Genomic DNA, 27912 nt, shown 5'->3' with positions numbered 1-27912 from the left:
TTCTCTTGGTTTAACATTACAGCAGTAATGTACAGTTCTCTTGGTTCTAGTGTTACAGCAGTACAGTTCTCTTGGTTCTAGTGTTACAGCAGTACAGTTCTCTTGGTTCTTGCGTGTTACAGCAGTAATGTTCTCTTGGTTCTAGTGTTACAGCAGTAATGTTCTCTTGGTTCTAGTGTTACAGCAGTACAGTTCTCTTGGTTCTAGTGTTACAGCAGTACAGTTCTCATGGTTCTAGTGTTACAGCAGTACAGTTCTCTTGGTTCTTGCGTGTTACAGCAGTACAGTTATCTTGGTTCTAGTGTTACAGCAGTACAGTTCTCTTGGTTCTAGTGTTACAGCAGTACAGTTCTCTTGGTTCTAGTGTTACAGCAGTACAGTTCTCTTGGTTCTTGCGTGTTACAGCAGTAATGTTCTCTTGGTTCTAGTGTTACAGCAGTACAGTTCTCTTGGTTCTTGCGTGTTACAGCAGTAATGTTCTCTTGGTTCTAGTGTTACAGAAGTACAGTTCTCTTGGTTTAACATTACAGCAGTAATGTACAGTTCTCTTGGTTCTAGTGTTACAGCAGTACAGTTGTCCTGGTTCTAGACTGTTACAGCAGTACAGATGTCCTGGTTCTAGACTGTTACAGCAGTACAGTTGTCCTGGTTCTAGACTGTTATAGCAATACAGATGTCCTGGTTCTAGACTGTTACAGCAGTACAGTTGTCCTGGTTCTAGACTGTTATAGCAGTACAGATGTCCTGGTTCTAGACTGTTACAGCAGTACAGTTGTCCTGGTTCTAGACTGTTATAGCAGTACAGATGTCCTGGTTCTAGACTGTTACAGCAGTACAGTTCTCATGGTTCTAGTTTTACAGCACTACTGTACTCTTTGTACTCTCTGAAGTATTTTCGTCTTTGTTCTAGTGTTACAGCAGTACTGTTCTATTTGTTCTAGATTATTACAGCAGTTCTGTTCTCTTAGTTCTTGCTTGTTTCTCTTTTGTTTCTAGCGTGTTAAAGCAGTACTGTTCTCATGGTTCCATCGTGTTACAGTAGTACTTTTCTCTTGGTTCTAAAAAATAAATAGTTACTTCACTTTTGGTTATTTTGTGTTCCTGTTCTCTTGGTTCTCTTGGTTCAGTACTTTTGTCTTGGTTCTACTGTTACAGCAGTACTGTTCTTTTAGTTCTAGCATGTTACAGCAGTAACGTTATCTTGGTTCTAGCATGTAACAGCAGTACTGTTCTCTTGGTTCTTGCATGTTACAGTAGTACTGTTCTCTTGATTCTAGCTTGTTACAGCAGTACTGCTATCTTGGTTATAGTTACCACAGTACTGTTCTCTTGGTTCTAGAGTGTTAGTGCAGTAATGTACTGTTATTTTGGTTATTGTGTTACAGCATTACAGTTATTTTGGTTCTAGCATGTTACAGCAGTACTGTTCTCATGGTTCCACAGTACTGTTCTCATGGTTCTTACAGTACTATTCTAGTGTATAAAAGCAGTAGTGTTCTCTTGGTTCTAGGGTGTTACAGCAGTACTGTTGTCTTGGTTCTAGATTATTACAGCAGTACTGTTCTTTTATTTCTAGCATATTACAGAAGTAATGGTCTCTTGGTTCTAGATCATTACATCAGTAATGTTCTCTTGGATCTAGGTCATTACAGCAGTAATGTTCTCTTGGTTCTAGAGTGTTACAACAGTAGTGTTCTTTTAGTTTTATTATTATTATTTTAATTATACCTTTATTTTACTAGGCAAGTCAGTTAAGAACAAATTCTTATTTTCAATGACGGCCTAGGAACAGTGGGTTAACTGCCTGTTCAGGGGCAGAACGACAGATTTGTACCTTGTCAGCTCGGGGGATTCGAACTTGCAACCTTTGGTTACTAGTCCAACGCTCTAACCACTAGGCTACCCTGCCGCCCGTTCTAGCATGTTACAGCAGTAATGTTCTCTTGGTTCTAGAGTGTTACAGCAGTAATGTTCTCTTGGTTCTAGAGTGTTCCAGCAGTAATGTTATCTTGGTTCTAGAGTGTTACAGCAGTAATGTTCTCTTGGTTCTAGAGTGTTACAGCAGTAATGTTCTCTTGGTTCTAGAGTGTTACAGCAGTAATGTTCTCTTGGTTCTAGAGTGTTACAGCAGTAATGTTCTCTTGGTTCTAGAGTGTTACAGCAGTAATGTTCTCTTGGTTCTAGAGTGTTACAGCAGTAATGTTCTCTTGGTTCTAGAGTGTTCCAGCAGTAATGTTCTCTTGGTTCTAGAGTGTTCCAGCAGTAATGTTCTCTTGGTTCTAGAGTGTTACAGCAGTAATGTTCTCTTGGTTCTAGAGTGTTCCAGCAGTAACGTTATCTTAGTTCAGTATGTTATAGCAGTAATGTTTTTACTTTTGTCTTGGCTCTAGCCTGTTACAGCAGTACTGATGTGGCCAACCTCTACCTGGCCAAGGGCAGCGCCAAGTCTCTTCATGACATGATCATCTACCAATCACAGACCATCTACCCTCTGTGGAACAACATGGTGCACGCTGTCAGGTGGCTAAACGACAATACAACACCAGATGCTGAATGAAGATGTACTCCCAACTGAATACTAACGTCATGTTCATCTACCTCACATAAACCGTTACATTGCATCAGTTTATCAGGGTTATGTTATAAGAGAAGAATCTACCTCACATAAACCGTTACATTGCATCAGTTTATCAGGGTTATGTGTTCATATGCTTCTCAGCTGACGGTCATTGTGTTTGATGTTTTACAGAGAAGGAAGAACCAAAATGAAAAAACATTTGGCATCTCACCTGAAGACATCTTCCAAACCATCTACAGGTAGGTGGACTGTATCATCTTTATCAAGGAAGTAGAGGAATTATATAACTTCAAATATATCCTAGTGTGGGTTAGGTTGGGTTAGAGTTAGTATGGGTTAGGGTTATCAAATCAAATGACATTTTATTTGTCACATAAACATGGTTAGCAGATGTTAATGCGAGTGTAGCGAAATGCTTGTGCTGGAGGCGTGCATGGCCACGCGGGTGAACAGGGAGTACAGGAGAGGGTTGAGAACGCACCCTTGTGGGGCCCCAGTGTTGAGGATCAGCGGGGTGGAGATGTTGTTTTCTACCCTCACCACCTGGGGGCGGCCTGTCAGGAAGACCAGGACCCAGTTACACAGGGCGGGGTCGAGACCCAGGGTCTCGTGCTTGATGACGAGTTTGGAGGGTACTATGGTGTTAAATGCTGAGCTGTAGTCGATGAACAGCATTCGTACATAGGTATTCCTCTTGTCCAGGTGGGTTAGGGCAGTGTGATTTTATTGCGTCATCTGTGGACCTATTGGGGCGGTAAGCAAATTGGAGTGGGTTTAGGGTGTCAGGTAGGGTGGAGGTGATATGGTCCTTGACTAGTCTCTCAAAGCACTTCATGATGACAGAAGTGAGTGCTACAGGGCGATAGTCATTTAGCTCAGTTACCTTCACTTTCTTGGGAACAGGAACAATGGTGGCCCTCTTGAAGCATGTGGGAACAGCAGACTGGGATAAGGATTGATTGAATATGTCCGTAAACACACCAGCCAGATGGTCATGCTCTGAGGATGCGGCTGGGGATGCAGTCTGGGCCGGCAGCCCTATGAGGATTAACACGTTTAAATGTTTTACTCACGTTGACTGCAGTGAAGGAGAGCCCGCAGGTTTTGGTAGCGGGCCGTGTCAGCGGCACTGTATTGTCCTCAAAGCGAGCAAAGAAGTTGTTCAGTTTGTCTGGGAGCAAGACATAGTGGTTTCCGGTCACCTTGCCCTGACTAAAAGCAGTGGTTCACGCTTTCAGTTTTGCGCGAATGCTGCCATCAATCCACAGTTTCTGGTTGTGGAATGTTTTAATAGACGCTGTGGGTACAACATCACCGATGCACTTGCTAATAAACTCGCTCACCGAATCAGCGTATTCATCAATGTTATTGTTCGACGCTATGCGGAACATATCCCAGTCCACGTGTTTGACGCAATCTTGAAGCGTGGAATCCGATTGGTAGGACCATTGTTGAACAGACCAGAGCACGGGCGCTTTCTGTTTTTTTTGAGTCGTGGTCAGATTTCCCGAAAGGAGGGCGGGGGAGGGCTTTATATGCATCGCAGAACTTATAATAACAATGATCCAGGATTTTGCCAGCCCGGGTCGCGCATTCGATATGCTCATCAAATTTAGGGAGCCTTGTTTTCAGAATAGCCTTGTTAAAATCCCCAGCTACAATGAATGCAGCCTCAGGATGTGTGGTTTCCAGTTTACATAGAGTCAAATGAAGTTCTTTCAGGGCCGTCGATGTGTCTGCTTGGGGGGGATGTACACAACTGTGATTATGGTCGAAGAGAATTCTCTTGGTTAACAATTTACCTCGAGGGATTTGGGGTTGGGTTTAGGGTTAACAATTTGACTTGAGGGGTTTGGGGTTGGGCTTAGGGTTAACAATTTACCTTGAGGGGTTTAGTGTTTTTATCTGAGGGTTCTGTGCTCTGAAAGTCTCCCTCACTGCCAGTTCATTCTGTGTTACAGATAGAAGGAGATTAAACATTTATTCACTTCACTGGACATAAACATACGCACATAATACAATAGAATATTATGAATTCAGTTTTCCCCCTCAATAAATAATTGAATAGTTTGCATTAACTATAATTACATTTGGAAACATGTATTATATATTGCAACAGGTTCTTTTGAGAATGCAAGTATAGACAGTATCTATATAGATCTATAGTAGATTATCATTATGGTTCCAGACAGGGCCTCAGTCAGAGACAGTGTATATATAGATCTATAGTAGATTATGGTTCCAGACAGGGCCTCAGTCAGAGACAGTGTATATATAGATCTATAGTAGATTATCATTATGGTTTCAGACATAACACACAATGGAAGCTTTAGCTGTAGTCCAGACCACTGGTCCTCCTGGTAGTTTAACTACAATGTTAGCTGTAGTCCAGACCACTGGTCCTCCTGGTAGTTTAACTACAATGTTAGCTGTAGGCCAGAACACTGGTCCTCCTGGTAGTTTAACTACAATGTTAGCTGTAGTCCAGACCACTGGTCCTCCTGGTAGTTTAACTACAATGTTAGCTGTAGTCCAGACCACTGGTCCTCCTGGTAGTTTAACTACAATGTTAGCTGTAGGCCAGAACACTGGTTCTCCTGGTAGTTTAACTACAATGTTAGCTGTAGGCCAGAACACTGGTCCTCCTGGTAGTTTAACTACAATGTTAGCTGTAGGCCAGAACACTGGTCCTCCTGGTAGTTTAACTACAATGTTAGCTGTAGGCCAGAACACTGGTCCTCCTGGTAGTTTAACTACAATGTTAGCTGTAGGCCAGAACACTGGTCCTCCTGGTAGTTTAACTACAATGTTAGCTGTAGGCCAGAACACTGGTCCTCCTGGTAGTTTAACTACAATGTTAGCTGTAGGCCAGAACACTGGTCCTCCTGGTAGTTTAACTACAATGTTAGCTGGAGGCCAGAACACTGGTCCTCCTGGTAGTTTAACTACAATGTTAGCTGTAGGCCAGAACACTGGTCCTCCTGGTAGTTTAACTACAATGTTAGCTGTAGAGAACACTGGTCCTCCTGGTAGTTTAAACATTCAGGAGCCTTACTGCTACTAGGACAAAGGATTGTTTGGCCTATTTCTATTGTCCCCCGGTACCCTGTAATGTCACCCTGAGGGGAGCAGCTCAAACCCCTGGTAAAGAGGATATTCTTGCAGTCCATCAGTACCTTGTGGGGTTTTGTGAAGGCAGCTGTCTACTGTTTCAGGTCAGAGGAGGAGATGCTGAAGTTTATGGGTCTGATGAACTCAACATGGATCCTGGATGGACCGGACATCGTCACAGCCTTCAACCTCTCCTGCTTTAAGGCCATGGTGGACCTTGGAGGTAGGTGACCCTAAACCTGACCCTGAACCTAGACCTGAACCTGAACCTGAACCTAACCCTGACCCTGAACCTAGCCATGAACCTAACCCTAACCCCATAACCCTAACCCTAACCCTAACACTAACCCAAACCCTAACCCCATAACCCTGACCCTAACCCTGACCCTAACCCTAACCCCATAACCCAAACCCTAACCCCATAACCCTAACCTAACCCCATAACCCAAACCCTGACCCTAACCCCATAACCCTAACCCTCACCCTAACACTAACCCAAACCCTAACCTCATAACCCTATCCCTAACCCCATAACCCTAACCCAAACCCTGACCCTAACCCCATAACCCTCACCCAAACCCTAACCCCATAACCCAAACCCTAACCCCATAACACTAACCCCATAACCCTGACCCTAACCCACCTGACCTAACCCTGAACCTAACCCTGACCATAACCCTGAACCTAACCCTAACCCCATAATCCTAACCCTAACCCCATAACCCTGACACTTACCTAACCCTGAACCTAACCCTGAACCTGACCCTAATCCTGAACCTAACCTGAACCTAACCCTAACCCCATAACCCTAACCCTAACCCACCTGACCCTGAACCTAACCCCATAACCCTAACACCCTAACCCTGAACCTGACCCTGAACCTAACCCTGACCCCAACCCTAACCTTGACCACAACCTGACCCTAACCCTGACCCTAACCCCATGACCCTAACCCCATGACCCTAAACCTAACCCCATAACCTAACCCTGACCCTAACCCCATAACCCTGACCCTAACCCCTAACCATGAACCTGACCCCTAACCTGACCCTGAACCTAACCCTGACCCCAACACCGACCCCAACCCTAACCCTGACCCTGAACCTAACCCTGACCCCAACACCGACCCCAACCCTGACTCTAACCCTAACCCCATAACCTAACCCTCACCCTAACACTAACCCAAACCCTAACCCTAACCCTAACCCCATAACCCTAACCCTCACCCTCACCCTAACACAAACCCTAACCCTAACCCCATAACCCTAACCCTGACCCTAACCCTAACCCCATAACCCTCACCCTAACCCAAACCCTAACCCCATCCCAAACCCTAACCCCATAACCCAAACCCTAACCCCATAACCCTAACCCCATAACCCTGACCCTAACCCACCTGACCCTAACCCTGAACCTAACCCTGACCATAACCCTGAACCTAACCCTAACCCCATAATCCTAACCCTAACCCCATAACCCTAACCCCATAACCCTAACCCACCTAACCCTGACCCTAACCCTGAACCTAACCAACCTAACCCTGACCCTAACCCTGAACCTAACCCTGAACCTGACCCTAACCCTGACCCTAATCATGAACCTAACCATGAACCTAACCCTGAACCTAACCCTAACCCCATAACCCTAACCCTAACCCTAACCCACCTGACCCTGAACCTAACCCCATAACCCTAACACCATAACCCTAACCCTGACCTGACCCTGAACCTAACCCTGACCCCAACCCTAACCCTGACCACAACCCTGACCCTAACCCCATGACCCTAACCCTAACCCTAACCCTGAACCTAACCCTAACCCTAACCCACCTGACCCTGAACCTAACCCCATAACCCTAACCCTAACACCCTAACCCTGAACCTGAACCTAACCCTGACCCCAACCCTAACCCTGACCCTAACCCTAACCCTGACCCTAACCCCATGACCCTAACCCCATGACCCTAACCCCATGACCCTAACCCCATGACCCTAACCCCATGACCTAAACCTAACCCCATAACCTAACCCTGACCCTAACCCCATGACCCTAACCCCATAACCCTGACCCTAACCCCTAACCATGAACCTGACCCTAACCTGACCCTGAACCTAACCCCAACCCGAACCCAACCCTAACCCTGAACCTAACCTGACCCCAACCCCAACCCTGACTCTAACCCTAACCCCATAACCCTAACCCTCACCCTAACACTAACCCTAACCCCATAACCCTAACCCTCACCCTCACCCTAACACTAACCCAAACCCTAACCCTAACCCTAACCCCATAACCCTAACCCAAACCCAGACCCAGACCCTAACCCCATAACCCTCACCCTAACACTAACCCAAACCCTAACCCCATAACCCAAACCCTAACCCCATAACCCTAACCCCATAACCCTAACCCCATAACCCTGACCCTAACCCACCTGACCCTAACCCTGAACCTAACCCTGACCATAACCCTGACCATAACCCTGAACCTAACCCTAACCCCATAATCCTAACCCTAACCCCATAACCCTAACCCACCTAACCCTGACCCTAACCCTGAACCTAACCAACCTAACCCTGACCCTAACCCTGAACCTAACCCTGAACCTGACCCTAACCCTGACCCTAATCATGAACCTAACCATGAACCTAACCCTGAACCTAACCCTAACCCCATAACCCTAACCCTAACCCACCTGACCCTGAACCTAACCCCATAACCCTAACACCATAACCCTAACCCTGACCTGAACCTAACCCTGACCACAACCCTGACCCTAACCCCATAACCCTAACCCCATAACCCTGACCCTAACCCCATAACCCTAACCCCATAACCCTGACCCCTAACCTGAACCTAACCCTGACCCTAACCCTGACCCTAACCCTGACCCTAACCCTGACCCTAACCCTAACCCCATAACCCTAACCCCATAACCCTAACCCACCTGACCCTGAACCTAACCCTGACCCTAACCCTGACCCTAACCCTGACCCTAACCCTGACCCTGAACCTAACCCTGACCCTGACCCTAACCCTGACCCTAACCCTGACCCTAACCCTGACCTTGACCCTGACCCTAACCCTGAACCTGTCCCTGACCCTAACCCTGACCCAACCTTGACCCTGACCCTAACCCTGACCCTAACCCTAAACCTGACCTTGAACCTGAACCTGACCCTAATCCCAACCCTAACCCTGACCCTAAACCTGACCTTGAACCTAACCCCAACCCTAACCCTGACCCTGAACCTGACCCTAACCCCAACCATAACCCTAACCCTAACCCTGAACCTGACCCCAACCCTGAACCTGACCCTAACCCTGAACCTAACCCTGAACCTGAACCTAACCCCAACAACAACCCCAACCCTAACCCTGACCCTTGGTGGAAGGTAAATTGATTATTTTCCATTTATAAGTAAGGTTATTATAATCTATAAGCTTTATGCAGCACTCACAAAAAAACAAAATTACATAATTTAAAAAACATAATGATAGTAATATGTTTTACCTATTAGTTGTCATGGTGATATTCAGTTGTCATACTGATATTGCGTTGTGGTGGTGATAATGTGTTGTGGTGATATTGTGTGGTGGTGATATTGTGCGGTGGTGGTGATATTGTGTGGTGGTGGTGGTGGTGATATTGTGTGGTGGTGGTGATATTGTGTGGTGGTGGTGATATTGTGTGGTGGTGGTGATATTGTGTGGTGGTGGTGATATTGTGTGGTGGTGGTGATATTGTGTGGTGGTGGTGATATTGTGTGGTGGTGGTGATATTGTGTGGTGGTGGTGATATTGTGTGGTTGTGGTGATATTGTGTGGTGTTGGTGATATTGTGTGGTGGTGGTGATATTGTGTGGTGGTGGTGATATTGTGCGGTGGTGGTGATATTGTGCGGTGTTGGTGATATTGTGCGGTGTTGGTGATATTGTGTGGTGTTGGTGATATTGTGTGGTGGTGGTGATATTGTGTGGTGGTGGTGATATTGTGTGGTGGTGGTGATATTGTGCGGTGGTGGTGATAATGTGCGGTGTTGGTGATATTGTGTGGTGGTGGTGGTGGTGATATTGTGTGGTGGTGGTGATATTGTGTGGTGGTGGTGATATTGTGCGGTGGTGGTGATATTGTGCGGTGTTGGTGATATTGTGTGGTGGTGGTGATATTGTGTGTGGTGGTGATATTATGTGGTGGTGGTGATATTATGTGGTGGTGGTGATATTATGTGGTGGTGGTGATATTGTGTGGTGGTGGTGGTGGTGATATTGTGTGGTGGTGGTGATATTGTGTGGTGGTGGTGATATTGTGCGGTGGTGGTGATATTGTGCGGTGGTGGTGATATTGTGTGGTGGTGGTGATATTGTGTGGTGGTGGTGATATTGTGCGGTGGTGGTGATATTGTGCGGTGTTGGTGATATTGTGTGGTGGTGGTGATATTGTGCGGTGGTGGTGATATTGTGCGGTGTTGGTGATATTGTGTGGTGGTGGTGGTGGTGATATTGTGTGGTGGTGGTGATATTGTGTGGTGGTGGTGATATTGTGCGGTGGTGGTGATATTGTGCGGTGTTGGTGATATTGTGTGGTGGTGGTGATATTGTGTGGTGGTGGTGATATTATGTGGTGGTGGTGATATTATGTGGTGGTGGTGATATTATGTGGTGGTGGTGATATTGTGTGGTGGTGGTGGTGGTGATATTGTGTGGTGGTGGTGATATTGTGGTGGTGGTGATATTGTGCGGTGGTGGTGATATTGTGTGGTGGTGGTGATATTGTGCGGTGGTGGTGATATTGTGCGGTGGTGGTGATATTGTGTGGTGGTGGTGATATTGTGCGGTGGTGGTGATATTGTGCGGTGTTGGTGATATTGTGTGGTGGTGGTGATATTGTGTGGTGGTGGTGGTGGTGATATTGTGTGGTGGTGGTGATATTGTGTGGTGGTGGTGATATTGTGCGGTGGTGGTGATATTGTGTGGTGGTGGTGATATTATGTGGTGGTGGTGATATTATGTGGTGGTGGTGATATTATGTGGTGGTGGTGATATTGTGTGGTGGTGGTGGTGGTGATATTGTGTGGTGGTGGTGATATTGTGTGGTGGTGGTGATATTGTGCGGTGGTGGTGATATTGTGTGGTGGTGGTGATATTGTGCGGTGGTGGTGATATTGTGCGGTGGTGGTGATATTGTGTGGTGGTGGTGATATTGTGCGGTGGTGGTGATATTGTGCGGTGTTGGTGATATTGTGTGGTGGTGGTGATATTGTGCGGTGGTGGTGATATTGTGCGGTGTTGGTGATATTGTGTGGTGGTGGTGGTGGTGATATTGTGTGGTGGTGGTGATATTGTGTGGTGGTGGTGATATTGTGCGGTGGTGGTGATATTGTGCGGTGTTGGTGATATTGTGTGGTGGTGGTGATATTGTGTGGTGGTGGTGATATTGTGTGGTGGTGGTGATATTGTGCGGTGTTGGTGATATTGTGTGGTGGTGGTGATATTGTGTGGTGGTGTTGTTGGCCTGTTGCAGGTTGTTCGGGGGCTCTGGCCAGGGAGCTGTCCAAGGCCTACCCCTCCTCCTCTGTCACTGTGCTGGACCTTCCTACAGTCATCCAGACAGCCAGACAGCACTTCTCTGAACAGGATGATACCATTGTGTTTCAGGAGGGTGAGCATCGTTAACCCTCCTAACCTCAACACCTCAGATGATCAGTCTGTATAAATGAATGATGGTGTTTTGTAGGAGACTTCTTTGGTGGAGACATCCCTCCAGCTGATCTGTACATATTGGCCAGAATCCTCCATGACTGGAAGGAAGAGAAATGTGTTCAGCTGCTGAAGAAGATCCATGCATGTTGTCAACCAGGTGAGTGTTTTATGTTGTCAACCAGGTGAGTGTTTTATGTTGTCAACCAGGTGAGTGATCTATGTTGTCAACCAGGTGAGTGTTCTATGTTGTCAACCAGGTGAGTGTTTTATGTTGTCAACCAGGTGAGTGTTCTATGTTGTCAACCAGGTGAGTGTTCTATGTTGTCAACCAGGTGAGTGTTCTATGTTGTCAACCAGGTGAGTGTTCTATGTTGTCAACCAGGTGAGTGATCTATGTTGTCAACCAGGTGAGTGTTTTATGTTGTCAACCAGGTGAGTGTTTTATGTTGTCAACCAGGTGAGTGTTTTATGTTGTCAACCAGGTGAGTGTTTTATGTTGTCAACCAGGTGAGTGTTCTATGTTGTCAACCAGGTGAGTGTTTTATGTTGTCAACCAGGTGAGTGTTTTATGTTGTCAACCAGGTGAGTGTTTTATGTTGTCAACCAGGTGAGTGTTTTATGTTGTCAACCAGGTGAGTGTTTTATGTTGTCAACCAGGTGAGTGTTTTATGTTGTCAACCAGGTGAGTGTTCTATGTTGTCAACCAGGTGAGTGTTTTATGTTGTCAACCAGGTGAGTTCCATGTTCAAATAAAATAAAATTCATATCAAATTGTATTGGTCACATACACATGGTTAGCAGATGTTATTGGTCACATACACATGGTTAGCAGATGTTATTGGTCACATACACATGGTCAGCAGATGTTATTGGTCACATACACATGGTTAGCAGATGTTATTGGTCACATACACATGGTTAGCAGATGTTATTGGTCACATACACATGGTTAGCAGATGTTATTGGTCACATACACATGGTTAGCAGATGTTATTGGTCACATACACATGGTTAGCAGATGTTATTGGTCACATACACATGGTCAGCAGATGTTATTGGTCACATACACATGGTTAGCAGATGTTATTGGTCACATACACATGGTTAGCAGATTTGAATGCGAGTGTAGCGAAATGCTTCTGCTTCTGGTTCCGACAGCGCAGAAATATCTAACAACAATTCCCCAACAACTACCTAATTCAGACAAATCTAAAAAGGGGTTGATGAGAATATGTACATATAAATATATGGATGAGCGATGGCCGAGTGGCATAGGCAAGATGCAACTAGATGGTATAAAATACAGTATATACATATGAAATGAGTAATGTAAGATATGTAAACATTATTAAAGTGGTATTATTTAAAGTGGCTAGTGATCCATTTATTAAAGTGGCCAGTGTTTGGGTCTCCATGTAGGCAGCAGCCTCTCTGAGTTAGTGGTGGCTGTTTAACAGTCTGATGGCCGTGAGATAGAAGCTGTTTTTCAGTCTCTCGGTCCCAGCTTTGATGCACTTGTACGGACCCCGCCTTCTGGATGATAGCGGGGTGAACAGGCAGTGGCTCGGGTGGTTGTTGTCCTTGATGATCTTTTCGGCCTTTCTGTGACATCGGGTGCTGTAGGTGTCATGGAGGGCAGGTAGTTTGCCCTCCCGTTATGCAGACCCGGACCACCCTCTGGAGAGCCTTGCAGTTGAGGGCGGAGCAGTTGCTGTATCAGGCTGTGACCGACAGGATGCTCTCTATTGTGGATCTGTAGAAGTTAGTCAGGGTTTTGGGTGGGTGGACCATTTCAGTTTGTCGTTGATGTATACGCAAAGGAACTTAAAACTTTCCACCTTCTCCACTGCTGTCCATTCGATGTGGATAGGGGGGTGCTCCCTCTGCTGTTTCCTGAAGTCCACAATCAACTCCTTTGTTTTGTTGACATTGAGTGAGAGGTTGTTTTCCTGACACCACACTCCGAGGACCCTCACCTCCTCCCTGTAGGCCGTCTCGTCGTTGTTGGTAATCAAGCCTACCACTGTAGTGTCGTCTGCAAATTTGATGATTGAGTCGGAGGCGTGCATGGCCACCAGTTGTGGGTGAACAGGGAGTACAGGAGAGGGCTGAAAACTCACCTTCTGGGGCCCCAGTGTTGAGGATAAACTGGGTGGAGATGTTGTTTCCTACCCTCACCACCTGGGGGCGGTCCGTCAGAAAGTCCAGGACCCAATTTCACAGGGCGGGTTTGAGGCCCAGGGCCTCCAGCTTGATGATGAACTTGGAGGGTAGTATGGTGTTGAATGCTGAGTTGTAGTCAATGAACAGAATTCTTACATAGGTATTCTTCTTGTCCAGATGGGATAGGGCAGTGTGATGGAGATTGCATCGTCTGTGGACCTGTTAGGGCAGGATGCAAACTGAAGTGGGTCTAGGGTGGCTGGTAAGGTGGAGGTGATATGACTAGTCTCTCAAAGCACTTAATAATGACAGAAGTGATTGTCATTTAGTTCAGTTATCTTTGCCTTCTTGTGTACAGGAACAATGGTGGCCATCTTGAAGCATGTGGGGACAGCAGACTGGGATAGGGATTGATTGAATATGTCCGTAAACACACCAGCCAGCTGGTCTGTGCATGCTCTAAGGACGCAGCTAGGTATGCCATCTGGGCCAGCAGCCTTGCGAGGGTTAACATGTTTAAATGTTTTACACGGAGAGGGGGGGTGGGATGCGCAGTTTTTGTTAGCCGGCCGCGACAGTGGCACTGTATTATCCTCAAAGCGGGCAAGGAAGGTGTCCGTGATGTGGCTGGTTCTCTTTTTGTAGTCCATGATTTCCTGTAGACCCTGCCACATATGTCTCGTGTCTGAGCCGTTGAATTGCAACTCCACTTTGTCCCTGTACCGGAATTTTGCTTGTTTGATTGCCTTGCAGAGGAAATAACTTCACTGTTTATATTCAGCCATATTCTCAGACCTCTTTCCATGGTTGAATGCGGTGGTTCACGCTTTCAGTTTGCACGAATGCCGCCATCCATCCACAGTTTCTGGTTAGGGTATGTTTTAATAGTCACAGTGGGTACAACATCTCCAATGCACTTCCTTATAAATTCACTCACCGAGTCAGCGTATAGGTCAATGTTATTCTCTGAGGCTGACCGGGAACATATCCCAGTCCGCGTGATGAAAACAATCTTGAAGCGTGGATTCCAATTGGTCAGACCAGCGTTGAATGGTTCTAGTCACTGGTACATCCTGTTTGAGTTTCTGCCTATAAGACGGTAGGAGCAAGATGGAGTCATGGTTGGATTTGCCGAAGGGAGGGTGGGGAAGGGCTTTGTATGCATTGCGGAAGTTAGAGTAGCAGTGGTCTAGTGCATTACCCCCCGTGCGTAGTGAAATCAATATGCTGGTATAATTTATGTAGCCTTGTTCTCAAATTTGCTTTATTAAAATCTCCAGCTATGATAAATGCAGCCTCAGGATATATGGTTTCCAGTTTACATAGAGTCCAGTGAAGTTACTTTAGGGCCATCTTGGTGTCTGCTTTAGGGGGAAATGTACACAGCTGTGATGATAAATTACGAGAATTCTCTTAGAAGGTAATATGGCCGGCATTTGATTGTGAGGAATTCGAGGCCGGGTGAGCAGAAGAACTTGAATTCCTGTCTGTTGTTATGATTACACCATGAGTTGTTACACCCCCCGCCCGCCCTCCCTCTTCCCAGAGAGGTGTTATCTCTGTTGGCACGATGCATAGAGAACCCCGGTGGCTGAACCGATTCCGACAGCATATCCCAAGAGAGCTATGTTTCCGTGAAACAGAGAATGTTACAATCTCTGATGTCGCTTTGGAAGGCAACCGTTGCTCGAATTTCGTCTACCTTGTTGTCAAGAGACTGGACATTGGCAAGTAGTATGCTAGGGAGCGGTGGGCAATGTGCACGTCTACGGAGCCTGACCAGGAGGCTGCTCCATCTGCCCCTTCTGCGGCGCCATTGTCTTGGGTTGGCTACTGGGATTAGATCCATTGTCCTGGGTGGTGGTCCAAACAGAGGATCCGCTTCGGGAAAGTCGTATTCCTGGTCGTAATGTTGGTAAGTTGACGTTGCTCTTATATCCAATAGTTATTCCCGGCTGTTGGTAATAAGACTTAAGATATCCTGGGGTTACAATGTAAGCAATAATACATACAAAAACACAATACTGGTACTTTCCTAAGGACTCGAAGCGAGGTGATCATCTCTGTCGGCGCCATCTTTTATAGTGGGGTGGCAGGGTAGACTAGTGGTTAGAGTGTAGAGGCGGCAGGGTAGACTAGTGGTTAGAGTGTAGAGGCGGCAGGGTAGACTAGTGGTTAGAGTGTAGAGGCGGCAGGGTAGACTAGTGGTTAGAGTGGAGGGGCGGCAGGGTAGCCTAGTGGTTAGAGCGTTGGACTAGTAACCGAAAGGTTGCAAGTTCGAATCCCCGAGCTGACAAGGTACAAATCTGTCGTTCTGCCCCTGAACAGGCAGTTAACCCGCTGTTCCTAGGCCATCATTGAAAATAAGAATTTGTTCTTAACTGACTTGCCTGGTTAAATAAAGGTAAAATAAATAAATAAAAATAGTGGGTGCAGGAAAATATATGTTTTTTAGCATATTTTATATGGTTGAAATACTGACAGCTTTTATCTCACAGTGTCAATCACTGAAAAATACAGTCTATTCGCATTTGCTCAAGAGATGCTGAGAATAAATACTGTAATGCTTCACAACCTTTTCCCGAGACAAAATGTACATTTGGTGTATATCATTGTACTGCAAGAAATACTTAATTCCGCAGGAGTTCATTTCATATCAGACTACATGTGAGTCTAAATTTCATGTACTAGTCCATTTAACCCATCTCAAGTTCAAAGGTGTGGAGTATCATTTCAACTTTCTCATTTGTTGTTAAATGTGAGAATAGTAGATTAGTCTTTCACAATATCACAATCTTTCATATTAATACTCTGAGATTTTAAAGTAATCCGTTCAAGGACATATACGTTTGGTGTATTAGAAGCAATTATTGGTACTAGGATTGTCTACAAAATATTTGTTTATTTACACGAAGATTGACCGTGAAGATAGACATTTTTCCATTCGCTATGATGTGGGATCCTGTTTTCTGCTAACAATGGCAACAGTACCATTGTACAATCTCCTGGTGTTGTGCCCTTAACCCCCATAATGGCTCTCCCTCAACGGACACTGCACTGCTGCTGACTCTGTGTCAGCTTGGGTTGAGAAAGGAGGAGATACATTTCCCTTCTAACCCATGGACAATAAAGTTGTATTCTATTCCACTTTGGAGTCATCCACTTCTTTATCCAGCATATTGTCCATCAAGACGGCTGGACAGCCCCGACAACACAAGCTAGCTCCCCTCGTAGTCTACTCCAGGAACAATATGTATGCGGTCTAGCATTATTGTCTGAAAGAAAGAACAACACATTAGACTCCCCTGAACAGGCATTTGTTGAAATCACATTTTATTGGTCACATACACATATTTAGCATGGACAGGAAGGGGAACTCTGTTGTCCTGGAAAGGAATAGCAAGAGGGCCATGCGACATGTTTCTTTTGTGAAACTGTGGATACAACCACAGTCAGGACAATGGACTATAAATGACAGACACTGACCAGGCAAAGCCTGCCTAGAACCTGACGAGGCCATTCAACCACAGCCTCGACCTCTAGAGACTCAGACAACAAGTTGTGCATCTGAAGGACTATGTTAGATAGACGTGTTGCCATAATGGATCAGAAATCATCTTCGGCACAGTCTGAATGTCAGGGCAGTCTACCCCATCACAGAAAAGTTCCAGAAATGTAACCAGTGTTATCAAATCAAATTATATTGGTCACATACACATATTTAGCAGATGTTATTGCAGATGTATTGAAATGCTTGTGTTCATAGCTCCAATGGTGCAGTAGTATCTAACTAAATGCTTGTGTTCATAGCTCCAATGGTGCAGTAGTATCTAACTAAATGCTTGTGTTCATAGCTCCAATGGTGCAGTAGTATCTAACTAAATGCTTGTGTTCATAGCTCCAATGGTGCAGTAGTATCTAACTAAATGCTTGTGTTCATAGCTCCAATGGTGCAGTAGTATCTAACTAAATGCTTGTGTTCATAGCTCCAATGGTGCAGTAGTATCTAAAAATTCACAACAACACACACATCTAAAAATAAAAGAATGGAATTAAGAAATGTATAAATATTAGGAGGAGCCATGTCGGAATGGCATTGACTAAAATGCAGTAGATCAGAACACAGTATATACATGTGAAATGAGTAAAGCAGTATGTAAACATTTTTAAAGTGGCCAGTGATTCCATGCAGCAGCCTCTACAGTGCAGGTTTGAGTAAACCCAGCTTTGATGCACCTGTACTGACCTCGCCTTCTGGATGATAGCGGGGTGAACAGGCAGTGGCTCGGGTGGTTGATGTCCTTGATAATCTTTATGGCCTTCCTGTGACATCAGGTGGCAGGTAACAGACTGAGTGTATGTACATGGAACATTAGAGCACATCAGGTGCTGTAGGTGTCCTGGGGGGCAGGTAGTTTGCCCCTGGTGATGCGTTGGGCACACCGCACCACCCTCTGGAGAGCCCTGTGGTTGTGGGCGGCGCAGTTGCCGTACCAGGCGGTGGTACAGTCCAACATCGGTCAATCTGAAAAAAAAATTCTGCCCTTGTAAAGTACCATTAATTATAACAAAACGACCAAATGTATCTTTCACACAATTCAACACCTTAAGTAGTAAGTTATTTTTCACAAGAATTGCTACACCTCTACTTCTGGATGTAAATGATGAGAAAAACACTTGACCTCCCTTGTTGTAATTTCAGGTGCTCCTTATCATCCAAATTAGTTTCTTGCAACAGGGCAATATCAATATATATATATATATTTTTTTTAAAGACAGTAGTTTCTTCCTTTTAATGGGGTTATGGCTCCCTCTAATGTTCCATGTACATACACTCAGTCTGTTACCTGCCATTGCACTTTGACCAATCAATATCCAGACTGAATCCTACTGTAAACATGGGGTGGTACCTTTTCCCATGTGTTGAACTCTCCTCAATCTCACCGAGCATAAACAAACAATATGAACCCTGAACCCGAACTATACTAAACCGAACTATACTAAACCGAACTATACTAACCCGAACTATACTAAACCGAACTATACTAAACCGAACTATACTAAACCGAACTATACTAAACCGAACTATACTAAACCCAAAAATTAAACGTTCAAAGATCCAAAAGGGGGTTTTCCCACTAGCTAACATGCAGGGGATTTCAACTCTCCAATGTAGACTCTTAAGTCCGCATTGCCACTCAACAGCCTCATCCTTTATATATATGGACATGAAAATCAATAGAAGAAGATTGAGGCTCTTCCACCTAAAACCAAGCCTGGGCACCAATATGGATTCACACACATCTCAGTCTGAGCTACAGTGGCAGTTACTTTAGCAAGAAAAATAATAAAGATACGAATATCACTGAACCGGAGTACATGAGAACTCACCCCACTGCTTCATGATCAGATTCAAATAAAAAGTTATCCAATGCTGTGGAGGTGCAGCTTAAAGTTATTTACCCGAGAGAGTCAATAAACGCAGCAGCCTCTTCAGGTGTGTAGAGGTTTTTTAGGTGATCCGTTGACTATAACCTTCAATGTGGCTGGGTACAGTAATGCGTAGTCCATCTTCACTCTCTTGAGTCTATTTATCACCTCATCAAACGCTTTGAATAATCATTGAAGAATGAGACCTTTGGACCTTTACGTTGACTACCATCAGAGCCGATGTTTCTAGCCGATGTTTCTAGCCGCGATGTTTCTAGCCGCGCTGCTTGTCGGTGAAGTTGTGGATCTTTATAACCACCGGCCGTGGGCGCTGATTGGGACCGGGTATCGGTGCTTGAGAGCGATGGGCTCTGTCCAGCTTCACACGACCAGCCTTAGTGTCCATTTGTAGGTAGGGATCCATTCCTAAATTTTTTTTACAGAACGTGTCCCTCCAGTGTTTTCCGAGAGTCCCACAACACGGATATTTCATCTGCGTCCTCGATTATCCAAGTCGTCAATGTGCTCCGCCATTTCACACACCTGTTTCTCAAGTGCCTTTATCTTAGTGTCTATTGATGTAGTTGAAGTTTCCACAGTAGCAATTCTTCCTTCCACCTCATCAACATGCTTGACAACCCTCTGTAGTTCAGCTGAATGGCCCGCTATTGCTTCCCAGACCGTTCCTTTCTTAACATCGATGACTTTAGTAATGTTATACGTCCTCCTTTGAATCACCAGTTCCATTGTGCCTGGATCCGCAGTGGCTTCGCTAACGTTAGCTAGCTCCTCCTGCACATCTACAGGGATGGTGGTTTTGGTCGAGTTCTTTGTAGTTCTGCTGGGCATGTTGTCGGAAATCTTTGAGAAGTAGCCCTCTAGACTCATTGTAGGAGAACTTATTTAGCAAATTCTACCACTTTTTCAACCTACAAAATGTATGTAGAAAGAGATGTATGAATGCCACGGGAACTCACTGAATCAGGGTGTTCTCTCTATGGCGCCATTTTGTCCCCCGCTCGCCAAATGGACCTCCAAGATGGCGTAGTAGTAAGTCGTCCCGTCGTATCGTCTCTCTGTATATATCATCTCTTTTTTTCGTTTTACATTTTTTTTCTTTGCAGATCTTTAAAAACATTTTGCTAAACCTAAGCTTCCAAAATACCCTCCCGCAACCCGCCTCACCCAATGTAGCTACTTTTTCCTAAAGTATTTATATTTACTTCGGAACCGGAATCCCTCAACTGAAGCTAGCCAGCTAACCACCAGCTATGCTAGCAGTCTTCAGCTAACCGGTCATCAGCTAACCTTTAGCTCGGAAAGCTCTCGCCAGTTCGAACAACGCAACGCTAACCAGAGCATAACGGCCCTATTTATTTTTTTATCCCGGGATTCCCACCGCAAACGGAACATTTTTTTTCTTCTTTTTTTCAGCTGGATCTTCACAACTAGCTATCGAGCTAAACCGCAACCCTGGTTGATTACTCCTGGCTAGCGTTCCCACCCACGTAGCTTGAAGCCGTAGCATACTCCTGGGCTACTCCTGGGCTACTCCTGGGCTACAATACCCGGACCCACGACCGGTCTATCGATGTCACCGCATGAAGAGGAATAAACAGACTCACCCCATCGCGACGTCCCCCAAAGGCTAACTCTCTAGCCCTTGCTATCTCCTTGCCTGCTAATCCGGCCTGCTAACTGCTAGCTTGTTTAGCCCAGGTCCGCTAACTACTACCTTGTTTACCCCGGCCTGTTAACTCTTAACTTGTTAGCACAGGCCTGCTAACCGTCTGCATCGCCGCGTCCCAAACACTCAGTGGCCCATATGTACTCTCTATCTCTTCCCGATTTTCTTTAAAATTTGTTTATACCTTCCGGAAACCTGCCTCACCCAATGTGATACGGAATCGCTATTATTTTTTATTTTTAGAACAGACTCAAGAACCTCCAGAAGCTAACCAGCTAACTAGCTACAAGCTATTTAGTCATTGTTAGTTTTTTTTAACCTGGATAACACTCGCCAGTCCAGCTCCCCTGCCCCATCCACCGCTGCCCCCTGGACACTGATCACGTGGCTACATAGCTGATGCACGCTGGACTGTCCATTAATCACGGTACTCCATTCTGCTTGTTTGTTTTATCTGTCAGCCCCGTTGCCTAGTCAACGCCATTTTACCTGCTGTTGTTGTGCTAGCTGATTAGCTGTTGTCTCACCTACTGTTTTAGCTAGCTTTCCCAATTCAACACCTGTGATTACTGTATGCCTCGCTGTATGTCTCTCTCAAATGTCAATATGCCTTGTATACTGTTGCTCAGGTTAGTTATCATTGTTTTAGTTCACAATGGAGCCCCTAGTCCCACTCCTCATACCCCTGATACCTCCTTTGTCCCACCTCCCACATATGCGGTGACCTCACCCATTACAACCAGCATGTCCAGAGATACAACCTCTCTCATCATCACCCAGTGCCTGGGCTTACCTCCACTGTACCCGCACCCCACCATACCCCTGTCTGCGCATTATGCCCTGAATATATTCTACCATGCCCAGAAACCTGCTCCTCTTATTCTCTGTCCCCAACGCTCTAGGCGACCAGTTTTGATAGCCTTTAGCCGCACCCTCATACTACTCCTTCTCTGTTCCGCGGGTGATGTGGAGGTAAACCCAGGCCCTGCATGTCCCCAGGCACCCTCATTTGTTGACTTCTGTGTTCGAAAAAGCCTTGGTTTCATGCATGTCAACATCAGAAGCCTCCTCCCTAAGTTTGTTTTACTCACTGCTTTAGCACACTCTGCTAACCCTGATGTCCTTGCCGTGTCTGAATCCTGGCTCAGGAAGGCCACCAAAAATTCTGAGATTTCCATACCCAACTATAACATCTTCCGTCAAGATAGAACTGCCAAAGGGGGAGGAGTTGCAGTCTACTGCAGAGATAGCATGCAAAGTAATGTCATACTTTCCAGGTCCATACCCAAACAGTTCGAACTACTAATTCTGAAAATTACTCTCTCCAGAAATAAGTCTCTCACTGTTGCCGCCTGCTACCGACCCCCCTCAGCTCCCAGCCGTGCCCTGGACACCATTTGTGAATTGATTGCCCCCCATCTAGCTTCAGAGTTTGTTCTGTTAGGTGACCTAAACTGGGATATGCTTAACACCCCGGCAGTCCTACAATCTAAGCTAGATGCCCTCAATCTCACACAAATCATCAAGGAACCCACCAGGTACAACCTTAACTCTGTAAGCAAGGGCACCCTCATAGACGTCATCCTGACCAACTGGCCCTCCAAATACACCTCCGCTGTCTTCAACCAGGATCTCAGCGATCACTGCCTCATTGCCTGTATCCGCTACGGTGCCGCAGTCAAATGACCACCCCTCATCACTGTCAAACGCTCCCTAAAACACTTCTGTGAGCAGGCCTTTCTAATCGACCTGGCCCGGGTATCCTGGAAGGACATTGACCTCATCCCGTCAGTTGAGGATGCCTGGTCATTCTTTAAGAGTAACTTCCTCACCATTTTAGATAAGCATGCTCTGTTCCAAAAATGCAGAACTAAGAACAGATACAGCCCCTGGTTCACTCCAGACCTGACTGCCCTCGACCAGCACAAAAACATCCTGTGGCGGACTGCAATAGCATCGAATAGTCCCCGCGATATGCAACTGTTCAGGGAAGTCAGGAACCAATACACGCAGTCAGTCAGGAAAGCTAAGGCCAGCTTCTTCAGGCAGAAGTTTGCATCCTGTAGCTCCAACTCCAAAAAGTTCTGGGACACTGTGAAGTCCATGGAGAACAAGAGCACCTCCTCCCAGCTGCCCACTGCACTGAGGTTAGGGAACACGGTCACCACCGATAAATCCATGATTATCGAAAACTTCAACAAGCATTTCTCAACGGCTGGCCATGCCTTCCGCCTGGCTACTCCTACCTCGGCCAACAGCTCCGCCCCCCCCGCAGCTCCTCGCCCAAGCCTCTCCAGGTTCTCCTTTACCCAAATCCAGATAGCAGATGTTCTGAAAGAGCTGCAAAACCTGGACCCGTATAAATCAGCTGGGCTTGACAATCTGGACCCTCTATTTCTGAAACTATCCGCCGCCATTGTCGCAACCCCTATTACCAGCCTGTTCAACCTCTCTTTCATATCGTCTGAGATCCCCAAGGATTGGAAAGCTGCCGCAGTCATCCCCCTCTTCAAAGGGGGAGACACCCTGGACCCAAACTGTTACACACCTATCTAAGGTCTTCGAAAGCCAAGTCAACAAACAGGTCACTGACCATCTCGAATCCCACCGTACCTTCTCCGCTATGCAATCTGGTTTCAGAGCCGGTCACGGGTGCACCTCAGCCACACTCAAGGTACTAAACGATATCATAACTGCCATCGATAAAAGACAGTACTGTGCAGCCGTCTTCATCGACCTTGCCAAGGCTTTCGACTCTGTCAATCACCATATTCTTATCGGCAGACTCAGTAGCCTCGGTTTTTCGGATGACTGCCTTGCCTGTTTCACCAATTACTTTGCAGATAGAGTTCAGTGTGTCAAATCGGAGGGCATGCTGTCCGGTCCTCTGGCAGTCTCTATGGGGGTGCCACAGGGTTCAATCTCGGGCCGACTCTTTTCTCTGTATATATCAATGACGTTGCTCTTGCTGCGGGCGATTCCCTGATCCACCTCTACGCAGACGACACCATTCTATATACTTTCGGCCCGTCCTTGGACACTGTGCTATCTAACCTCCAAACGAGCTTCAATGCCATACAACACTCCTTCCGTGGCCTCCAACTGCTCTTAAATGCTAGTAAAACCAAATGCATGCTTTTCAACCGATCGCTGCCTGCACCCGCATGCCCGACTAGCATCACCACCCTGGATGGTTCCAACCTTTAATATGTGGACATCTATAAGTACCTAGGTGTCTGGCTAGACTGTAAACTCTCCTTCCAGACTCATATCAAACATCTCCAATCGAAAATCAAATCAAGAGTCGGCTTTCTATTCCGCAACAAAGCCTCCTTCACTCACGCTGCCAAGCTTACCCTAGTAAAACTGACTATCCTACCGATCCTCGACTTCGGCGATGTCATCTACAAAATTGCTTCCAACACTCTACTCAGCAAACTGGATGCAGTTTATCACAGTGCCATCCGTTTTGTCACTAAAGCACCTTATACTACCCACCACTGCGACTTGTATGCTCTAGTCGGCTGTAGTCGGCTGGCCCTCGCTACATATTCGTCGCCAGACCCACTGGCTCCAGGTCATCTACAAGGCCATGCTAGGTAAAGCTCCGCCTTATCTCAGTTCACTGGTCACGATGGCAACACCCATCCGTAGCACGCGCTCCAGCAGGTGTATCTCACTGATCATCCCTAAAGCCAACACCTCATTCGGCCGCCTTTCGTTCCAGTACTCTGCTGCCTGTGACTGGAACGAATTGCAAAAATCGCTGAAGTTGGAGACTTTTATCTCCCAACTTCAAACATCAGCTATCTGAGCAGCTAACCGATCGCTGCAGCTGTACATAGTCTATTGGTAAATAGCCCACCCATTTTCACCTGCCTCATCCCCACAGTTTTTATTTATTTATTTACTTTTCTGCTCTTTTGCACACCAATATCTCTACCTGTACATCACCATGATCATTTATCACTCCAGTGTTAATCTGCAATATTGTAATTATTCGCCTACCTCCTCATGCCTTTTGCACACATTGTATATAGACTCCCCTTTTTTTCTACTGTGTTATTGACTTGTTAATTGTTTACTCCATGTGTAACTCTGTGTTGTCTGTTCACACTGCTATGCTTTATCTTGGCCAGGTCGCAGTTGCAAATGAGAACTTGTTCTCAACTAGCCTACCTGGTTAAATAAAGGTGTTCTCAACTAGCCTACCTGGTTAAATAAAGGTGTTCTCAACTAGCCTACCTGGTTAAATAAAGGTGTTCTCAACTAGCCTACCTGGTTAAATAAAGGTGTTCTCAACTAGCCTACCTGGTTAAATAAAGGTGTTCTCAACTAGCCTACCTGGTTAAATAAAGGTGTTCTCAACTAACCTACCTGGTTAAATAAAGGTGTTCTCAACTAGCCTACCTGGTTAAATAAAGGTGTTCTCAACTAGCCTACCTGGTTAAATAAAGGTGTTCTCAACTAGCCTACCTGGTTAAATAAAGGTGTTCTCAACTAGCCTACCTGGTTAAATAAAGGTGTTCTCAACTAGCCTACCTGGTTAAATAAAGGTGTTCTCAACTAGCCTACCTGGTTAAATAAAGGTGTTCTCAACTAGCCTACCTGGTTAAATAAAGGTGTTCTCAACTAGCCTACCTGGTTAAATAAAGGTGTTCTCAACTAGCCTACCTGGTTAAATAAAGGTGTTCTCAACTAGCCTACCTGGTTAAATAAAGGTGTTCTCAACTAGCCTACCTGGTTAAATAAAGGTGTTCTCAACTAGCCTACCTGGTTAAATAAAGGTGTTCTCAACTAGCCTACCTGGTTAAATAAAGGTGTTCTCAACTAGCGTACCTGGTTAAATAAAGGTGTTCTCAACTAGCCTACCTGGTTAAATAAAGGTGTTCTCAACTAGCCTACCTGGTTAAATAAAGGTGTTCTCAACTAGCCTACCTGGTTAAATAAAGGTGTTCTCAACTAGCCTACCTGGTTAAATAAAGGTGTTCTCAACTAGCCTACCTGGTTAAATAAAGGTGTTCTCAACTAGCCTACCTGGTTAAATAAAGGTGTTCTCAACTAGCCTACCTGGTTAAATAAAGGTGTTCTCAACTAGCCTACCTGGTTAAATAAAGGTGTTCTCAACTAGCCTACCTGGTTAAATAAAGGTGTTCTCAACTGGCCTACCTGGTTAAATAAAGGTGTTCTCAACTAGCCTACCTGGTTAAATAAAGGTGTTCTCAACTGGCCTACCTGGTTAAATAAAGGTGTTCTCAACTAGCCTACCTGGTTAAATAAAGGTGTTCTCAACTAGCCTACCTGGTTAAATAAAGGTGTTCTCAACTAGCCTACCTGGTTAAATAAAGGTGTTCTCAACTAGCCTACCTGGTTAAATAAAGGTGTTCTCAACTGGCCTACCTGGTTAAATAAAGGTGTTCTCAACTAGCCTACCTGGTTAAATAAAGGTGTTCTCAACTAGCCTACCTGGTTAAATAAAGGTGTTCTCAACTAGCCTACCTGGTTAAATAAAGGTGTTCTCAACTAGCCTACCTGGTTAAATAAAGGTGTTCTCAACCAGCCTACCTGGTTAAATAAAGGTGAAATTTAAAAAAATAAAAAAAATATTTATATATTCTTAATTCCATTCCTTTTCTTTAGATTTGTGTTTATTGTTGTGAAATTGTTAAATATTACTGTTATATATTACTGCACTGTTAGAGATGGAAACACAAGCATTTCGCTACACATGCAATAACATTGCTAAACATGTGTATGTAACAAATAACATTTGATTTGATCTGATAACTAGCTATAAAATGATTCAATTTCCCTGGGTTCTGCATTAGACTCAGACCTATACAGAGCTAATATCTGTTGTTCTGGTCAGCAGTGAGCCCTCCTGATTAATATCAGCCCGATCCCATGTGCTGTTCTGGTCAGCAGTGAGCCTGCCCGATCCCGTCTGTTGTTCTGGTCAGCAGTGAGCCTGCCCAATCCCATGTGTTGTTCTGGTCAGCAGTGAGCCTGCCCAATCCCATGTGTTGTTCTGGTCAGCAGTGAGCCTGCCCAATCCCATGTGTTGTTCTGGTCAGCAGTGAGCCTGCCCGATCCCGTCTGTTGTTCTGGTCAGCAGTGAGCCTGCCCGATCCCATGTGTTGTTCTGGTCAGCAGGTATAGTGCCTAGAGATTCCTTTTGTTTGCTGAAATTTGCTAGTAATTTCCCCTCTTTATATCTCTCTCTTCAAAATATTTCTGCCTAGCCCTAAATAGAAAGATTTCCACTTTTTGAGTGAGGAGGGTATTGAATTTGTATTTCAACTGTCAGATTCATGCTTGACGTACAGTATTCAGTTTAAACCCGAATTCTGAATGGCCACGGAGGGGAGGGCTGATGTTTTACGTTCTCCTAACCAACTATATTGTTATGCGAAAGCATTATTTGTAACTTATTTGTAACTTATTTTTTTACTTATTTTGTTCATAATGTTGCTGCTACCGTATCTTATGACCGAAAATATATTTTGGACATCAGAACAGAGATTACTCACCTCGAACTGGAAGAAGATTTTTTCTTTGACGACTCTGATGTGAGGGATATACTGTTTTCTACTGTTTTCTGGGGAACAGGCCCAAATCCCTGTCATTTGCGTGAAGAAAAGACGGCGAAAAAGAGGTCGGGCTGCCTTCTGAGAATTAGTTGGCGAGTGAGTAAACCCCACTGCCATCCGTTCTATTGGCCAATGTTCCAATCATTGGAAAATAAAATGGATGATCAATGACCAAGATTATCCTGTCAATGGGACATTAAAAACTAATATCTTAGGTTTCACCGAGTCGTGGCTGAATTACGACACAGACAATATAGAGCTGATGGGATTTTCCATGCACCGGCAGGACAGAGAAGCTATGCCTGGTAAGACATGGCTTTGAGGAGTATACCATCTCAGTCATTGGCTTCATCAATAAGTGCATTGATGATGTCGTCCCCGCAGTGACTGTACGTACATATCCCAACTAGAAGCCATGGATTACAGGCAACATCCGCATCTAGCTAAAGGCTAGAGCTGCAGCTTTCAAGGAGCGAGACACTAATCCCGCTATGCCCTCAGACGAACCATCAAAAAAGCAAAGCGTCAGTACAGGATTAAGATTTAATCATACTACACCGGCTCTGAAACTCGTTGGATGTTGCAGGGCTTCAAAACTATTACGGACAACAAAGGGAAACCCAGACGCGAGCTGCCCAGTGACGTGAGCCT

The 27912-nt window shown here is 45.4% G+C and overlaps 1 protein-coding gene across 1 annotated transcript in view; it reads left to right on the top strand.

Annotated features, from left to right (window-relative positions):
• Positions 1–27912, top strand: part of asmt2 (acetylserotonin O-methyltransferase 2) — a 38837-nt gene that overhangs the window by 4701 nt on the left and 6224 nt on the right. Inside the window, 5 exon segments of the mRNA XM_065025089.1 lie at positions 2391–2523; positions 2752–2817; positions 5794–5912; positions 11213–11350; positions 11426–11548. Of these exon segments, the coding sequence (XP_064881161.1) occupies positions 2391–2523; positions 2752–2817; positions 5794–5912; positions 11213–11350; positions 11426–11548 (579 nt within the window).

The sequence above is a fragment of the Oncorhynchus nerka genome, linkage group LG12 (assembly GCF_034236695.1).
Source record: "Oncorhynchus nerka isolate Pitt River linkage group LG12, Oner_Uvic_2.0, whole genome shotgun sequence".
Taxonomy (NCBI): Eukaryota; Metazoa; Chordata; class Actinopteri; order Salmoniformes; family Salmonidae; genus Oncorhynchus; species Oncorhynchus nerka.
This window is presented reverse-complemented; position numbering and strand designations above follow the sequence as displayed.